General features: G+C 36.6%; 1 protein-coding gene across 2 annotated transcripts in view; it reads left to right on the top strand.

The window, feature by feature from the left end:
- Nucleotides 1-18,481, top strand: part of GABRG2 (gamma-aminobutyric acid type A receptor subunit gamma2) — a 114,096-nt gene that overhangs the window by 77,795 nt on the left and 17,820 nt on the right. For both annotated transcript variants that reach the window (XM_030328007.1, XM_030327997.1), the window contains exon 7: nucleotides 18,273-18,425. In XM_030328007.1, coding sequence (XP_030183867.1) covers nucleotides 18,273-18,425 — 153 coding nt within the window. The remainder of the gene's footprint in view (nucleotides 1-18,272; nucleotides 18,426-18,481) is intronic.

The following is an 18,481-nucleotide window of genomic DNA, read 5'->3' as shown; positions in this document are numbered from 1 at the left end:
TGGATATGAGGCTGGACTCATGAATCCCAGAGATCCCAATTTTGAAAATCCTGTCGACTGAGTTAAAGCATTGTGTCTACAGGAATCCCCTATAAAATGCAATGCTGCTAGGAAAGATAATCATTTAGACCCCTGGTCTATCATATTGTCTTCCTTTCTACCAGATAAGTCAAAAGGGAGGGCATGTGACACAGAAAAGAGCTGAGTGTAGATGTGAAGAAACGTGTTCCATGGAGTTAAGTAACTTACCTTAAGTTGTATATCTATTAAGAACTAGAGTTAAGGTGTATATCCAGAGTTGATCTCAAAGCCCACACTGTTTTCATTGCATAAACTTGACTAGAATGTAGAGGTTGCCGAAGGCAAGCAGGTCAGATGAGGTCCTGTATGAAGCAGGGCCGGGGGCAGAAAGGAGATCTTTGGCCACACAGGACAGAGAGCATCAGGAGGAAAAGACCAGAGAAATGGAAAACATAATATACAATTTCAGCCTTTATCATGTTTTTTTCTTAGATCCTCAGAATTAACCAAAAAAAGGGACAACCATGTTTTCTTGTAACTACTGGTCCAACCTTCTGAATGCTCTGCCTTTCCTGGGGATTAGAGAACATGGCTACATGCCAAGCCATGTTATCTCTCCTGCTTAGCTATCCCGAGTTCTCTTCCCTGGCTGAGATACAGGTGAGGAGGTGGATTGATTTCAGCTCAGATTTTCGTCTTGGTCATTCAACCTACATTCTGCAAGTGGTATTATTTTACTTCTGCAGGCAGAGAGACAGTCAGTCCCTCCCTGGAGGACAGTTGACTAAGTGTGGAGAGACTGTTGGCATCCTTTCCCTTGTCTGGGTTTGTTTTACATAACAGCATGCCACAGCTCTTCAAGGAACAATGCTAGAAACTGCACCGGTTTCCCTTCCTGTGACATGTAGTGAGGAAACGTAAGTACTTGCAAAATGCTGTTGCTCCAAGCTCAGCTCCCAGCAGGCAGATAATCAATTTTCTCCAATGCCAAGTTCCTTTCTCTTCTCTCCTCTCCCTCTTACGCCACATTACACATAGTAACCTATGACAGAGGATCACTGATAGCTTCCAGTTCTCTGGGAGGAAGGTTGAGGAGTGAGGGCTTCCCTCTCTTCATTTCTAAGATGCAGCTATTGAACAAGTTGATATCTAGAATTGCATATTTCTGTCGTTTTGGTTATTGTGTTATTTTGTCAGTGCATGCAGCAAAAAATATGTGCAACACTTTTAATGGAAATAAAGCATGGAAATTGAGAATCAGCCTCCTGGAATTCCATATTTTAGATCTGATGCTAACTAATTGTGTGGTCCTGGATGTATCATTTTAACCCTGAGCTTCACTTACAGCTGGATTAGATGATCCTTGAGATGTCTTCTAATTCTAAAGTCTAAGCTACATGCATTCTCTTTTTCTATTAGTACATCTTTCACTTAACTCTAAAGCAATAGTTGTTTAAAGGAATTACTCTAGAACTAGGAACAAAGAGAATCTGTCTGTATTCTATTCTTTATCAGTGTCTTTTCTTAACAAGAACAATGGTCAAACTCTATAGAGGAGCCATGAGGGGTTGCAGGGAATGTTTATGTCACCACATTTTTTATATCTTTCTCCAAAGATGAGCTATAGAAGAAGGATACCCTTTGAACCCTGTGGTAAGCTGTTCTTTTCTTTCAGAGATTTCAATTTGGTAACAGCCAAAAATAAGTAAAAGAATAGCCCTAAAATGCCTAAAATATGGTAAAAATGTAGTCCTCAAAAAGTTTTCACTTTGTCTCAGTATTGCCCAATAATTAAAAGCCTTTTATAAAAGACTTCCCTACTAAAAATGTTCTAGGTTCATTGCATAGTGAGGTCAAAGGGCAGTAGGGGTCTTTGGGCAGTTAGTGAGCCCCCCTCCCATCTGCATATCCACTCCTGGCAACTGGGGTCTCTCTCAGTGCAGGTCTTTGATAGTTCATTTTGGCCAAAGTCATTTTAGGATTGCTATTCTATATCAAAATTTTAGGGTGCTCATAAAATATGGAACAGTTTTTAAATTCAAACACTGTCTCAGTTATGCTACTGGGAAATCAAGGCTCTAATTCACTTCAGACATATCCTGCACCAGGTTCTACTTCATTTTTAATTTCAGATTTGAAAGTTAAATGTCAACAGTTCCTTTAAAAGTAACCATTGTTTTTTGAAAACACATCTGCCCCTATGTTTCGTTTCAAGCAATGTTTTCTTCAGCTTTTGTAGAGATGGCTCTAACTAAGCTTTGAGCACTGTGTGTGTATGTGTGTACAGGACACTGAATTCTTCACGCTCATTTTGGATTTCTCACGTGGATTATTTTAGTCATCAAAACAATCAAATCAACCTTGATTGAATGACTGTTAGGGCATGATGTTTCCTATTTTCAGACTGTTCTAGTTTCTTGTACTTGATTATTCTGCTCCCATGATGAGCCCTGGTATATCAGATTTAGCTTTTCTTGTCCCTTATTGGGAACTGTGTTAATAGTGGCTGCCTCACGTAATTTCTAAATTGGGCACATCGCCTTGTGTTGTATTTTTATGATCTTACATGAAAAGAATCTATACTGGAAGTAAAACCTACCCCAATAATTTTTGGCCTTGAGTCTGCATTAAATGGTAGAATTCATGTTCATGCAAAGAATGGCTGGGGATGTCTGCCTTCCTTACTTTATGTTTGGTCAGCACTGATCTCAGATAATTCTTTATTACAGTACATTAAAGTCAGTCAATCTGTAATGAAATAGTTATGAAAATAGATGTATATGTCTACTAAGTATAGTTTAATACTTTATTTTGCTAAAATGCCTTGGTATAATATATTTGATAAAATTTAGTATGCCTGAGAAGTTTAACCAGTTTTTCTTATTTGTTTTACTTGGCCAATTTTTATCTGTTTTTTGAGGGTCTAAGTTTTTTCTGTGCCTATAGGTGTTGTTGTTTTGGTTTGTTTAACAAAACTTTTCCGCTTCTAACTTGCCTGGTATTTATCTCTTAAGAAGAATCGGAGAAATATTTGCCATTGATGTTGATGTGTAATACTGATGTCTTATTCCAGCAGGCTGGTTCCTATTCCCTCTCTCTTCATTGTATGACTACTATAAGAGTCTGTCTTCCATAATTCAGTTTATTTGAGATACACATTGTAGTGTACCCTTAATTACTAATGAAATTAAAATCTTATAGCTTAAAAACAAGATGAGCTGCATGTAAGCTTGGTGAATTTGACATTGTGGCAGATTGCAGATTGTTCACCAAAACATACATGGCAAACAAGAAAAGAGAGAGAGAGAGAGAGCTTCTCTTTTTGCAGAACGGAAGCCTTAAAACATGGCCAGGAGTATCTTCCCTACCAATATAAAGATTAAATATAGTAATATTTAATTTAAAGCAGCTATTTTCAATTCTTTAATATCCTATAGCTTGAAAACTAGGTTTTGTGAATTGTTCCAATTACCTCTTCGTGCCATTAAATCCAATATGTTGTCAAAGAATTGGTTGGGCCAAAGGAGCTATAGATTAGTGTTAATAAATTCTACAAATCACACATCCTTTAGAAACTGATTGAAAACAAAGAGTAGTATTTTTTTCTTCCTTCCAAGAAGGTTATAGAAGTGAAGCAAGGGACTTCAATTTGCCATTATTTAAATACCAGATTCCAAGTAGGCTACAATTTTGTGAATGTCAACATCAAATCCTCCTTGAGAGATCTCTTGGGATCAGCTGACAAGAAGTTCTTGCCTCAATGCTGAGAGAACAATAGTTCTTGGCAAATAACAGCTCTCTACAATTAATATTTTTTCCTTCTTATTTGCAAACCATAAAAATGGTTACTCCACAGAAAGAATTGGTTAACTCTGAAGTTTATTTAGGAACTCAAGCATGGGAAAGGAGAGAGAACATCTAATTAAATGTTTAATGCATAAAAACATACTTCAATTTTACAACTCACAATTTAGTTATTCAAATGACAGTATTAATGAAAATAAGAAAGCTCTCGGAGGTAAATTGAGAGACCTAGCTTCTGGTGAAAGTTCTATGGTGTGACCTTTGGCAAGCTCTGGTAGTCCTCAGAGGTTTACTTTCTCATCTGGAAAATGAAGGAACTGGCCTGATCTCTAAATTCTCTTTCAGCTTTGACACCCTAGGATCAAATCCAAATTCTAATTCAGCAATGAAGGTACTGAAAACCCTCTATATAATGAGGCCAAAGACACTTTCAGTTTTTGGTGAGCAGAGCATTACACCATTGTTCTTGATGCTAATTAGACATGGAATACCATCTGTGAAAATAAAACAAGTGCCAACTCAAAAAAAAAAAAAAAAGAAAAGAAAAGACTTGGAGGGCCTTTAATAATCTCTTATATCAATCCTGCAATAGCAGAAGCCAAATATGAGGCAGATACCTACATACATTGGTTCACATAATTTTTCTCCTAGAACATTTGCTCCCAGAAGCCCATTTTGTTCAAAACCACAATTCTTTATCTTCCCTGTGGACAAAGAATGCTGAGCATCAACCCCCTAATCTAGACTATCCTTCATAAAGTGAAAGAGACACAACATTCCATGTGGCAAACAGGTCGATGCTAGAATTCATTCTCTGACATACAAAGCAAAAAGCCTTGAGATGTGAATCTCAGTATAATCAGAAAATGGATGTGGTTGCATGCTTTTCTCAACTCTTTATATTACTTTCTTCTATTAATCAAGTCACAACAAGGGCTTTTTGGTGGATAAAAGGCGATGACTCTGTCTCATAGTTGAGTAGAGGACACATGTCATCTCATCAGCCCTGGGGTGGAGTCTTGAGTAGATAGTGTCAGGTATTGAGTATAAGGCCTCCTGACCCCTACTAGGGGCATTCTTATATCCTGGCTACACTGTGGCTTCTTAAGTTGTTAGGTCTGCAATGGAGTCTTTTCAGTGGAAGGAAGAAGATAGATTGTTCTGCTCTCTTGTCTTTGACTCCAAGGCCATTACAGTGCAAGAAAAGAGGTTCTGTCAGATGTACAGCTATAGAATTCTTACATTTAAAATCAGAGAAGGAAGGAATGGGACTAAGATTTGACTTCCTGATGGTGGAGAAAATTGAATGTTTATTGTAGATACAAATCAAAACCAACAGCTCTGATCTAAACTAGTTTTTCAAGGTCATAAGACCCTCTCAGTTCAGTGAAAACATTAGGAAAAGGAAAAAAAAAAATAACGGTAATAAAGGTCAGTAACATTTATTAAGACCTAGGATGCCTCAGTCCCTGTTCCAAACACTCTACAGCAATCATTCCCCTTAACCTTCACTAGAATTCTAGTAGGTACGGATGACTATTATCCCTATTTTTCCATGTGCTGAAGCTGAGACCAGACAAGTTAAGAAACCTGCTTAAGGTTGTCAAGCAAATTAATGCCAAACTAAGAAATAGCCAGTTTTTATTTTACTTTTTGTCAAATATTTCTTCATTTTTCATAGATTTTAGAACTCCTGTTGGTGAAATTTGAATATGTTTTAATATGTAGCTTTAAACATCCCTAATAATAAATTTAATATTAAAAGAATAAGTAACATTTTATGTAGGGTCTCCACAAGATTCATTATCTAACTGATTTAGTTTTATCTTACAAAAAAGACAAAAAAACAGAAAGGAAAATGGATTTACCCAAGATCACACAACAAGATCATAAACAGGCAGGAATTAGAGCATAGGTGTGCTGACTTTGAGTCTAGTGCTTTCCCTACCAAAATAAAGTGTCCTTTCTCAGAGAAGTTGAGTGTTTTAGAACTCTATGTAGTTTTATATGATTTACAGAGTTTTAAAAAATATATTAGTAATGATTTTTTACCAGACATCCTAAAAATTATCTTGAATATCACAAAATGTAAAACTTCCAGGGTGAGAGAATTCCAGTGGAGGATGGGGGTGGGAAGCTTTAAAATTGACTGCTTGGGTATTGAACAAAGAGCAAGTGAGGTCAAGTTTTTAAGCTTACAGTTTTGCACAGTATCCCCAGGAGTGATTTGACATCTTGGGGAACATTTTGTGATTTGACCTTTTGCAACCATTGCCTGCAGTTGCCTGAATTTGGATGTTCTTTTTCCAGCTGCTTTCAAAGCTGTTTTAGAAAGCTTGGTGTTCTGATAACATTAGGTTTCTCAACTGCTGTGGAGTCTTTTCTTTAAGAAAATGTCAGTGCCTGGGTTAGATTAATCAGGTCTGGCTTCAAACACAAAATTATGCCGGGCCCATCAAATGAATAAAAACAAGAAATTACGATATTTCTACTTACATGGTTATTTCTCCAGAACAGTTTTCTGGGTTTGAATTAAAGTCATTAACAACCTTTTGCTCTTTGCCTCCTGATTTTGAAACCATTTGTGGCATACATCTATAAATCCAACAGATAGAATTCTAATACCATCTTTATTGGGGGTAGCATTGATTTGGAAGATACATTTGTAATCACAGTCGGGATTCTTACTAAATTATCATGCATATCTAACTTTTGGCATCACCCAACTCAGAGGAGAAGTTGGTGTATAAGACCAATTACTCGCTTAGAATAGCGGGCTGAGAACAATTCAGTACCTAAAGTAGGGACTGAGTAGGACAAACTTCTAGATTAGCCTCTAAAAATTAGTCCTTGGCTTGACTCAGGAGACCTTACCAAATGGAGAACAGATGCAAGAAATTATTAGATCTATCCAGTAAGGAAACACCTAAGTGGGCATGTGTCTCAATTTTGCCTATCAGACAACAGAAGGAATGAAGCAGAAGAAAGAGTGGAATCTTTACTTTCCAGTATTTTCCAAAAGTGTGGAAATTCCTGTTTAATAGGTGAGGGAAACTAGAGGAAACTGGCTGCCCGTGGCTAAAGACTCCATTCTTCATGAACAGACCTGTGGACCATGCCTTTCATATTGGGAAATCTTGTTTCTTTCTGCAGGCCACAAGTAGAATTTCTGTACTTTTCCTTTGTAAAGTGCAGTCTCATCATGTACATGTCACGATGGAAAAATATAACATATTGACCCATTTGCTGTGGCCCTGGGATCACAACTGTGACAAATCAGTTATAACCTCTAATTACAAGGAGCATGAAGTCCTTCCTCATCGAGCACTTACCTGTGGTTGGCTGGAAGTAAACAACTGCTACTTTTCTTAGGATTTCTCAAATATCCAGTGATACCTCTATTAAGCCAGTTTAATTTTCTTGTTCAAGTTGACAGATTTAACTATGCTATGGTGTGTGCTTCTTACGGGTATCTCTCTCCTGAGCCATTGACAATATTTCCAGTCAGCAACTTAGAGCCATGAGAGCTGAGTGGAATATGAATTCACATTTTAAAATCTCCCCTACAATGGGACTTCTCAAAGAGAGAAATTAGGAGATCTGGTGGTGTCACAGTACATACATAAAAGGATATTTTGTCACCTTTGACTACCAAGCTATTGATATATAACTAGTCCATACTTCAGTTACATATTGAACAGTGAATCATTGAACAGATGATTTTTATGACACAAATCTGTGAACTATGTTCAAATGATGGTATTAATGATTTTCATGGACACACTGATGTTCATGCAAACAAGAACAAGACTGAACGCTTTACTATTATTCCTGATGGTTGCAGGTAGCCTTTTAACAAAGGATAAAAAATATATAGATATCACCTCAGGAGGAAGCTTACTTACCAATGCCATAGAAGTTATTTTGCAAAACAACTGTATCATCGTCTCTGAATTTTACAAAGCACTTTTGCTACAATTAGCAAATGTGGTTTTCACAGCAGCCTTAGCAATAGGTATGATTATCTCTATTTTACTGGGAGAATGTAAACAATTTGCCCTTGTCTCTGAACCTTGTTAATGTCATTAGTAGTAACTTGAATTCTGGAACTGGATTCAGTATATTTCCTGCTACTACAACCTACTCTGAATTTACATAAAACATGTTTTAGTATCTAGTCAGATGATTGTAGGAGTTAGATTCAATTATGTTGAGAAATTGCATTCTTTTTGGATGGATCAAAGTGGCAAACACATTCATTTGTATATTCAGCTTTAGACTTCTGAGCCAGAGTGGTTTTATTTATATAAATCCCAAGGTGAATTTATTTGCTACATTGTTGGAATTTGACAATGGACCCAAAACAATGAATTGTATTACAAAAGGTCACACTGAGCTAAGAAATTGCGGTGGCTTCTTCAGAGGGTGAGAAAGAGAAGTGATTTACACTAGTAAAGAGAATTTTCTAGGACAGAAATACAGAGAACTGAGTTATTAGCAAACACTTAGGTTCACTGCACGAATCTAGAGAAAACCACTCATGTCTGGAATCTTTACAAATATTAAGCTTCCTTCTATGTGAAGCTATTCTCCAGGAGGAAATCTCTAGTATGGTTAAGTTTCCATTCTCCTAAAAGTAATTTGCCTATCATAAAAGGTTCAAGAACAAACGAAAATAATTTTTCTCTTTGTGGTTTGAGCCCCCAGTTATCCAAACCAGCTTTCTGTATTAACTATATTCAATAATTGCTTGACTTCCTATTTGTGTGTTTGCTTTTTGCTTTTTTTCCATGATCCTAGCCATTGGCTCAAAATAAACAGGCTGTGGGGCACCTGGGTGACTCAGTCAGTTAAGTATCTGACTTCGGCTCAGGTCATGATCTCACAGCTTGTGAGTTTGAGCTCCGTGTCAGGCTCTGTGCTGACAGCTCAGAGCCTGGAGCCTCCTTCAGATTCCATGTCTCCCTCGCTCTCTGCCCCACCCCTGCTCACACTCTGTCTCTCTCTCAAAAATGAAGCTTTTTTTTTTTTTTTAAATGAACGAGCTGTTTACTACAAAAATAGTGTTGCTTTGGGAGGCAGAAGTCTGGGGTCTGCCACAAGATAGCTCTGTGTTCTTAGATAAAACACCAAACTTCTTTGATGGATCTCAACTGCCCCTCTATCTTTAAGAGGATAGAATATGTTGATATAGGGGCGCCTGGGTGGCGCAGTCGGTTAAGCGTCCGACTTCAGCCAGGTCACGATCTTGCGGTCCGGGAGTTCGAGCCCCGCATCAGGCTCTGGGCTGATGGCTCAGAGCCTGGAGCCTGTTTCCGATTCTGTGTCTCCCTCTCTCTCTGCCCCTCCCCCGTTCATGCTCTGTCTTTCTCTGTCCCAAAAATAAAAAAAATAAAAAAAAAAAAAAGAATATGTTGATATAGATAAATTCTCAGACCCTTTCTAACCAGTTCTCTTTTGGAATACTATTTCCTCCATGCTTGTATGTGCCAGAATGGTGTTAATAATATTACATAGATTATGCTAGTTTGTACTAATAAATTACATTAATGGGCTCTTTATTATGTGCCATGAATTATACCAGACACTTTACATACATCCTCTCGTTTCAGGTTCAAAATAACCCTATGAGGTGAGTTTTCTTAGTATCCCTACTTTACACGTAAGGAACTTGAGACTCAGAGAGTTAAGGCACTTTCCCCAAATCGCACAACCAGTTAGTGACAGGACTAGGACTTTTGAACCAAGCCAGTCTGACATCACAGTCCTTAGAGCAGATGTTTTTGATGTACCCTCCTTCCCATCTTCTCTGAGCTGGTGTATCCATCCTCCAGGTGTTGTAAGGGGTGACTGCTGACAGCTCACCACTGTTCCTTCTCTCCAGAATTGCCTTTGACCAAGACAGAACCATCTCAACAAGGAGATTAAGACCATTACACTTTAGCCTACAGAGTACACGTGGCTGCTGCTCTTGCCTCCAGGTGGCACTAACTCTGTGGTGTACTTTGTTCCAGAATCTCCTAGAAGCTTTCCTCCTTAGGCTGAAGCAAATCGATGCTTAGTAGTTTTTCCCACTGCCAGTTCTTGCTTCCTTCTCTCACTCCCCTTCTTCTGAAAGCTTAAACCCACAAGTAACTCAACCCAGCAGGAATTCTTGACTCCACCTCTGCTTCTAGGGAATATAACTTGAAGCAGATGTCTTCATAATCCTATCCTCTCTTTGCTCAGTGGAGAAGCCAGAGGGAGACTTTAAAAGATAGATTTAGCCTAGAAAAAAATTTAAAAAGTATAAATTATACTTTAATTTTCCATTTTAATTTTTCAAATTGTTATTTTTTTTCCATATATGAGTTTAAAGAAATAATAGATGGAATAAAAATGGCGATGTTTTGAAATGAAAACACACTATTAGACTTAATGGAGAAGACTGATTGATCTGTTTCAGCAGCCAAGCCCCTTTGTTTTCTTCTCATTAATTGAATCTGGCTGAGAAACTCAAATCGCCAATTGATTTTTTAATAAGCATAATGCGGTCACTCTGATATAACTGATTTCCTATCCCTTTTTTCTTCTTGGCAAGTGGTTAAGATTGCTAACAGCTCACTGTGACCTTATATTCACATCTCCAGGGATTAAGTTCAGCAAGGTGTCCACTAAAAATATTTCCAGAAGCAATAATTTCTAAAGTGAAAGCTTAATATTTTAAAAGCTCATGGTGATCTCTGCCTTGTTCTTAAATGTTTTGGATATAGAGCTCACCCAAGATTTTCTGCATGACTTTCTAAGCTAAAACATTTATTCATTTAACAAATAATTGTTGAACTCATTCTGTGTACCAGGCACTGTGCTAGATGCTGTGACTAAAATAGATGAATAGGTATGGCTATTTCCCTCGTGGAACTCGTGAACTAATTATAGATTGTAATCCAACATTCACACCAATCATAGACTTTGAATTGTGATCAATTCTCTAATAGTCATACCTACTATTGATTTCTTTGATGATGGGATAAATTAATGCACATCTGAAGGCAGAATGGAGTTAATTAAATAAAATAGGGATATTAGAATTTTAGCCAAGACAATCAGCATATGAAAAGATCCGAAGGCAAGAAGTAGCAGGGCCATTTAAGGAATCACAAGAACACCAGTTGGAGTGTAGGGAATACTATTTAAGATGAGGTTAGAGGCTAGAGTCAGGGGAAAGACCATACAAAGTCTTACAGGTCAAGTTAAAGGATTTTAGTGTGTACTGATATCATTGGATACTTATTGAAGGGTTTAGAGGAATGTATATGTGTGTGACATGATCAAAGGAGCAGGGGGTATTCCAGAAATTGGAGGTAACAGGGAAATGAAGACATAAGAATGAGCAATACCCCTTGGCAGAGTAGAAAGTAAATCAGGTTGGGTGGGCATTAAATGGAGAGATGATAAATGGTGTGAGATACAGCTGGGATCGTTCAGTATGGATCAAGGTAAAATGGACGAGAAGCATATGTTAAGCAGTATGGATTGTATACTGAGAAACATGAAGGGAATGGCATGAGCAGAAATGCATTTTAGAAAGATTGGTCTAAACTAGCACTGTCCAACTGAGCTTTCCAAGATGAAGTAGCTTTTCTAAAATCTGTACTATCGCAATACAGTACTTAAAACTATGTATAGTTACTGAGCATTTGAAATGCCTTTGATGAACTGGAGGAATAGATTTTTGAATTTTGTTTAATTCTATATTTTACTTAAGGTAACTACCATCTTAGCACAAGTTTAGTCATTGTACAGAGCACGTGTGTATGGTAGTGTGGTGGTGTTGGGACATTGGGAAATTGGAATGAGGAAAAGGAGCAAGGAGATGAGCTAGGAATCTGAGAGAGACAGAGGAGGTCAGATCTTCCTGACAGAAAGATCATAGAAATGTGAAATGAAAATATTTAATTTACTTTGTCTAGGGCTTAAAGAACATGAAGGAAATAGTGAGAAAGGTTTAGGTTAAATTCAGATTATCAACAGCCTCCCATGCCAGACTAAGGGGTCTGGACTGTGAGGAGGAACATGGATCTCTTTAAGGCTCTCAAAGATTGGAATATTTATGCAGAAATTTCAGATATGTTTCTTGCCAGAAACTTAATTACGGTACTGAGCACCTGACTGGCTCAATCGGTTAAGCATCCAACTCTTGATTTGGGCTCAGGTCATGATCTCACAGATGATGAGATGGAGTCCTATGTCGGGCTCCACACTGACAGCACAGAACCTGCTTGGGATTATCTCTCTCCTCTCTCTGACCCTCCCCCACAGGAAGGTGCACTCTCCCAAAGTAAATATACTTAAAAAAAACATGGCATGTTATCATGTATATGTTTTGATAGACCCTTTGCCATTGAGTAGTGATGCCATATCCCTAGGTTTTTCTTAACCTGAGGAGTCTTTGATGGCAAGGATTACAGTTTAGTCGTGTTTCCCTTCCCCTGACTTCACAGGATCTAGTTACTGAAAGAATGTTGAATGTAATTCCAGAAAAGTTAATAGGACTCTGAGCAGTCATTGGGAATGGTGGGCAGGTGATGGACACAGAAACACATGGGAACAGCATGTATAGAAGTTAGCAGCCATTTACCATTTAAATTTTGAAGTCATTACTTCCCCCATAATACTCTAGACTCCATAATCTCAGGGACTGTGATTCTGCCCAAGGTATGCTACTCATTCTTTTGAGCACACAACAAACCTGGAGAAAAACTTCATGCCACTTGAAAGGCAATATTTACAAAGCATTTTTTGGGGAAAAAGTATTTATTCTAGATATCTTGAAGTTAAATATGTTTTTGAAAAAGCTATTTCCATATTACCTTTCAAAAAGTGAAGTATACCCCCACCTAGAGTGTGCAGCTCTTTGTTTACATGTTGTCTGTACTGTAAATTTTTTGTCCCCCAATGTAATAGGCTGAAAATGAAATACTTTCACTTGGCCTTTCACTGATCACTACCAAAGTTGAGACTCTTCATTTATCCATTCATTTGCCATTCATTTTGTTTAACCTAGTTAAAATTTTGGGTTTCTTTTCTCAATGATTAATGGGAATTGTTTATGTATCAGTGATATTTGCCTTTGATTTCTTATTTTGGAGATAGATTATTCGGCTGTGGTATTTTGCCTTTTAAAATTGCCTAAAGCATTCTTTAAAGAAATTTTTTTTAAGTTGTCATCTGTCTGTCTGTCTATCTTGGTAAGTAAACTCTCTTCCCAACCTGGGACTAACTCACATCCCCAAGATTGAGAGTCACATTGCTCTACCAACTGAGTCAGCCAAGCACCCCTAAAGCATTCTTTATAATATGGGAGTTGTACCTTTTTAAAAAAATGTTTAATGTTTTGTTTTAGTTTTGACACAGAAAGAGAGCATGAGCGGGGAAGGGGCAGATGGAGAGGGAGACACAGAATCTGAAGCAGGCTTCAAGCTCTGGGCTGTCAGCACAGAGCCCCATGCAGAGCTTGAACCCACCAACTGTGAGATTAGGACCTGAGTCAAAGTCAGATGCTTAACCAACTGAGCCACCCAGGTGCCCCATGCGTTCTTTTACATGCTAAAGACATAATTTTTTCCCATTATGCTTTTTATGTTTTATGCCTTTTTACAGTAAGATTATAAAGATATTCTCTTGTAGTTTTGCCTTGTGTAGGATTTATATCTCTGGTAGTTTTCCTTGTGTAGGATCACGCTTGGATCTTCAGTCCATTTTAAATTTATTTTTGTGAGGTGATTTACAGATCTAATTTAAAAACAAACTCCCCAAAGGAAAATGTGGCCAATCAACTCTCCTGCTTTCCTATGGTCAAAAGCAACCTCAGAGAAGGATACCACAGATTCAAGTATTTAATAAGGGGTGATAAAATTAGATCTAATGCGTTGTCTCAATACATGTCTCTATCTTAATTATAGTCAAAAGAAAATTATCTTTTCCCCATTTAATCTATTTAATTTAGAATAAGTTGTGAGATTCCATTGGTCTTAATCTCTATATTCCCTAATAGAATGCTCTATGCATAGCAGTGATTCAAAAATGTTTGTTGATTTAAATAAAGAAGAGACTATGAAAAAAATGTAAAGAAAAGCATAGTACCAATAATGCCTTCAAGTCAATCTAGTAGAATAATATATACTCTATTCAATGATATTTAAGTGGAATAAGAGTCATGAGTGAGGAACAAAGTGAAATATTTATTTTACTCACCGTCCTGACAAAGTATTGATGATGTTGAGATAATATATGCAAATCATTCAGCCCCAGTCTCTGTACACAGTAGGTCCTTGTTACTATATGGTAGGTAACCAGAAAATACTTGTTTTCATTATTTCAGATGTTCATTGGGGTGGAAGACTTTTCTACTGTGGAATCTTTAAGTTTTTAGGAAATAGTTTTATATATGAAATAAAATCCTAAACACCCTAATAAACGCTGAATTTTAAAGGTTTAATATGATTAACAACATAGCTTAAAAAAATGAAATTCATTATTAATGACATTGATGGTCTCTTCATAAAACCAGACATAAGAAGCTTATAAAACAATAAAGAAAGAATGGACCTTAGTGGGTGTCATTCAAATTCTTTCCTCTCTTTTCAGTTATAGCTTGTGTCTATTATATGCTAAATTAGGACACAAAGAGGGACTAAACTAATTTATAAAATGCTATGACTTTAAATATCATGTTAGAATAAATCAATAGATGAAATATATTTGAAGTGGGTGAAATAACCACTTTTGACTTGGTTGGCATTTAAACCTTTTGGGCTTAGGAATCACTGATGTGGCACTTTCAGAGGATTTGATTTTATAGGCTTCTTGGCCCAGAGTTTTTAAAAATACAAAAAGGGATGTGGCCTTAGAGATAAGACAGGCATCAGGCTGTCACTGTGAAGCTGCTTTGCTTTTAAATGGCCTGTTCCCAAGTTTGAATTCGTAATCTAGTGGTAGAAAAGCTTTGGATTTGCTGGCAAAAATGAAAGATGCTCAGAAGCTATTACCTTAAAATAGAAATTGATAGATAAATAAGCTATGGAAGTTTAGATTCTGACCTGAAAGGAAGTGGAGAATTGAATTAGATAATTATCTTGTTAACTTCAGACAAAATTAAAGTTCACCTTTAAAAGAATCAGATCATTAATGCCAAAGTATAGATTCTCATTCACTTACATGATACGAAGTAAAATGAAATTACTAATAGTGTGTAGATTTATTTAAAATATTTTAATTTGTAAAGTCTCACTTAAACATGTGTTTAAAATGTGCAGAAAACTCTCAAGGACTCTGAAAATAGGGAGAAAAAGTGCCACTGAATATTAATTATTTAAAAAGAAAACCTTGCCTTGTTTTTCCTATCTAGCATATGAGAACTTGAATTTGCCTTTGGTATTCTGATCAAAGAAACAGGAAAGAAAAAGACAGACATTCCTAGGGATAACCTCAAATGAAATGTTTTTACTCCACGATCATAGCCTGTGTCTGTTATATTCTAAATTAGAAGAAAAGCAGAGACCAAACTAATTTATGAAATGCCATGACTTTACAGAGCTTAAGTTCAGATAAATCAACAGAGAGAAGCATAAACTAATCAAGACCTACTTAATATCAGTGAGAAATTCCTACCTTTATGTCTTCAGGAATAGTTGCTAAATAATGGCTACTCATTGATCTCTGAGAGGGAACTTGTGGTCAAATGGAAGCTGAATTTCCCAGTTAGTGTCTGGGTCACTGTCACTGACTTAACCAAGCCTGACTTGGACAAATGACAGTACATTAATCCACCAAAAGGCAGTGTTAGGAGGTTTCATAACCCCACTTAGGAAACTGCAGGATTAGAGGAAAGTCATTACTCCTTGGAGGAGTAACCAAGGGGGTTTCCTGTCTCATCAGCTTGGAAGGGTGTGGAATGACACTTGCAAGTGGGAAGGAAGACCTGGACTGAGGAGTCATAACTCATTCTGCTAAGTCAGTCATCTCTGCCTGAGGCTTCTAAAGTACTTGATTTTCAAATCAAATAGAAATCTCCTAAATAAGTAGAGAAACATAGGCACAAAGCCAAATAATTAAACCAAAACACAGGATTTGTATTTTGTTCTTTATGTATTCTATAACAAATTATAATTTAGTAAAGAAAAGAAACAAGATTTGAGAAGTGGTCTCAGGTTCATCTCCCATTGCAAGAGCAGACATAGTCTTTGAAACTAATATTCTCTAAGAGTATAAAGAAAATATAAATGTATAGTAACTGAAATGTGTCTCCATAGCATATTATCTAGTTAAAAAATGTAATTCCCTAAAATTTCACTTGGAATCATACAAAATGCAAGACATGATTCTTTGTTTTGATCATTCATTCAACAAATGTTACTGAATACCTATTTGGAGTCAATTAGGATGCTAAGTACTGATAGTGCAACAGTATGCTAAAAGAGACACTGTGAACTTGTGCAATAAATTCTAATAGGACAGATATTTATAAAAATAGCCACACATATGAATGAGAAACTAAGAATTGCAGTGTTATGAAGGAAAGCCATAAGATTGAATGAAACATGAGAAAAATGTCTCAGCATAGAAATTTGGTTATAAACTGGGTAAAATAGGTACTTACTGGTGTCAGTCACCAGCATATTGTTCTGTGGCTTGCATAGAGAAAGGTCCTGAGAATAAGAGGAAATTGTTACAAATCTTAGGGTTCATTATAGGCACTGTTTCCTTCCCTACCCACGAAGCAAAAAGTTTTATATTGTATATATTTAAGTAGGCAGCCAAGGCACCATCAAAAACCACCTCAAAGAAAAAAATATTATCAATGTGCTCGAAAGGTTTCCTTTCATCTAGTGGTCACATTACTTATGAAAGGATCAGAAGTCAGTTTAATCTGTTTTTTTTAACCCAAATGGGCAAAAGATAGTTTTCAACATACCCCTTGTACAGAACTCTCAAATGTGTGAACATGAGAATTCAATATATGCTTATTTTCAAATGCTTTGCAGTTTTTTACTGAAGTATAATCGACATAAAATAACCTACTGGCTTTAGGTATACCTCATGGTGATTCGGTATTTTTATACATTACAAAACGATCTCCATGATACATCTAGTTAACATCTGTTACCATATAAAATTATTACAATATTATTGGCTATATCCTTACGGCTTATGTTTTATAACTAGAAGTTTGTAACTCTTAATCACCTTTACCTATTTTACCTACCCCCAACCCCTCCCCACTCTGGTAATCAGTTTGTTTCCTATACCTATGAATCTGTTTCTGTTCTGTTTTTTAGTTTGCACATATAAGTGAAATTTGTCTTTTTCTATTTTACTTAGCATCATACCCTCTAGGTTCATCCATGCTACTACAAATGGCAAGATTTAATTTTTTATGGTGTAGTAATATTCCATTGTACATATATTACAACTTCATCAGTTTATCTATGGATGGAGACTTAGGTTGTTTCTATATCTTAGCTATTGTAAATAATGCGGCAATGAATATAGAAATGAATATTTCTCCTCAAATTGGTGTTTTTGTTTTCTTTTGGTAAACAGCCAAAAGTAGAATTGTTAGATTGTATGGTATTTCTATTATTAATTTTTTGAGGAACCTCCATACTGCTTCCCATATTGGCTGCACCAAATTATTTTCTCAGCAACAGCACACAAGGGTGGTTGACTTTTCTCCACATCCTTTCCAATAAATTGCTATTTTTTTTTGTCCTTTTGATAATAGCAAATCTGACAGGTATGAAGTGATATATCACTGAGGTTTTGATTTGCATTTCCCTGATGATTAGTGATGTTGAACATCTTTTCTTGTGCCTCTTGGCATTTGTAGGTCTTCTTTGGAAAAAATGTCTTTTCAAGTACCACCCATTTTTTTCATTGGATTTTTTATATTAAGTTATGTAAGTGCTTTATATATTTTGGATATTAACCTCTTATCAAATATATCACTTGCAAATATCTTCTTCCATTCAGTAGGTTGTCTTTTCATTTTGCTGATGCTTTCTTTCACCACTGAAAAGCTTTTCAGTTTGAAGTAATCTTGTTTGTTTATTTTAGCTTTTGTTGTGCTTGCCTGAGACTGGTCCAAAAATATGTTTAAGACTGATGTTGAAGAGCTTACTGCTTATGTTTTCTTCTAGGATTTTTGTGGTTTCAGGTCTTACATTCAAGTTAACCCATTTTGAATTTATTTTTGCATATAGTGTAAGGTATTCATCCAGTGTCATTCTTTTGCATGTAGCTCCAATTTTTCCAAAACTATTCATTGGAGACTCATTGTACATTTTTGCCTCCTTTGTCATTGACTAATTGACCACATCAGCATGGGTTTATTGCTGGGATTCCTATTCTAAATGCTTTTCAGTTTTGATAAGGGTTTGCATGGTGCTATCTTTGTTCTGTTCCAGGAGATTATGTGGTCATGTCTGTCTACTTTGACCTGAGCAGAAGAATGGGATACTTCACCATCCAGACCTACATCCCCTGCACACTCATCGTTGTCCTATCCTGGGTATCTTTCTGGATCAATAAGGACGCTGTTCCAGCCAGGACTTCTTTAGGTGAGACACATTCCTTTGTGTTTTAGTGTTTCAAGTACCCAATATCAATAATCTTC

Source organism: Lynx canadensis, chromosome A1 (genome assembly GCF_007474595.2).
Source record: "Lynx canadensis isolate LIC74 chromosome A1, mLynCan4.pri.v2, whole genome shotgun sequence".
NCBI classification, from domain to species: domain Eukaryota; kingdom Metazoa; phylum Chordata; class Mammalia; order Carnivora; family Felidae; genus Lynx; species Lynx canadensis.
Note: the sequence above shows the minus strand (reverse complement) of the source record. Positions and strands in the feature narration are given on the sequence as shown.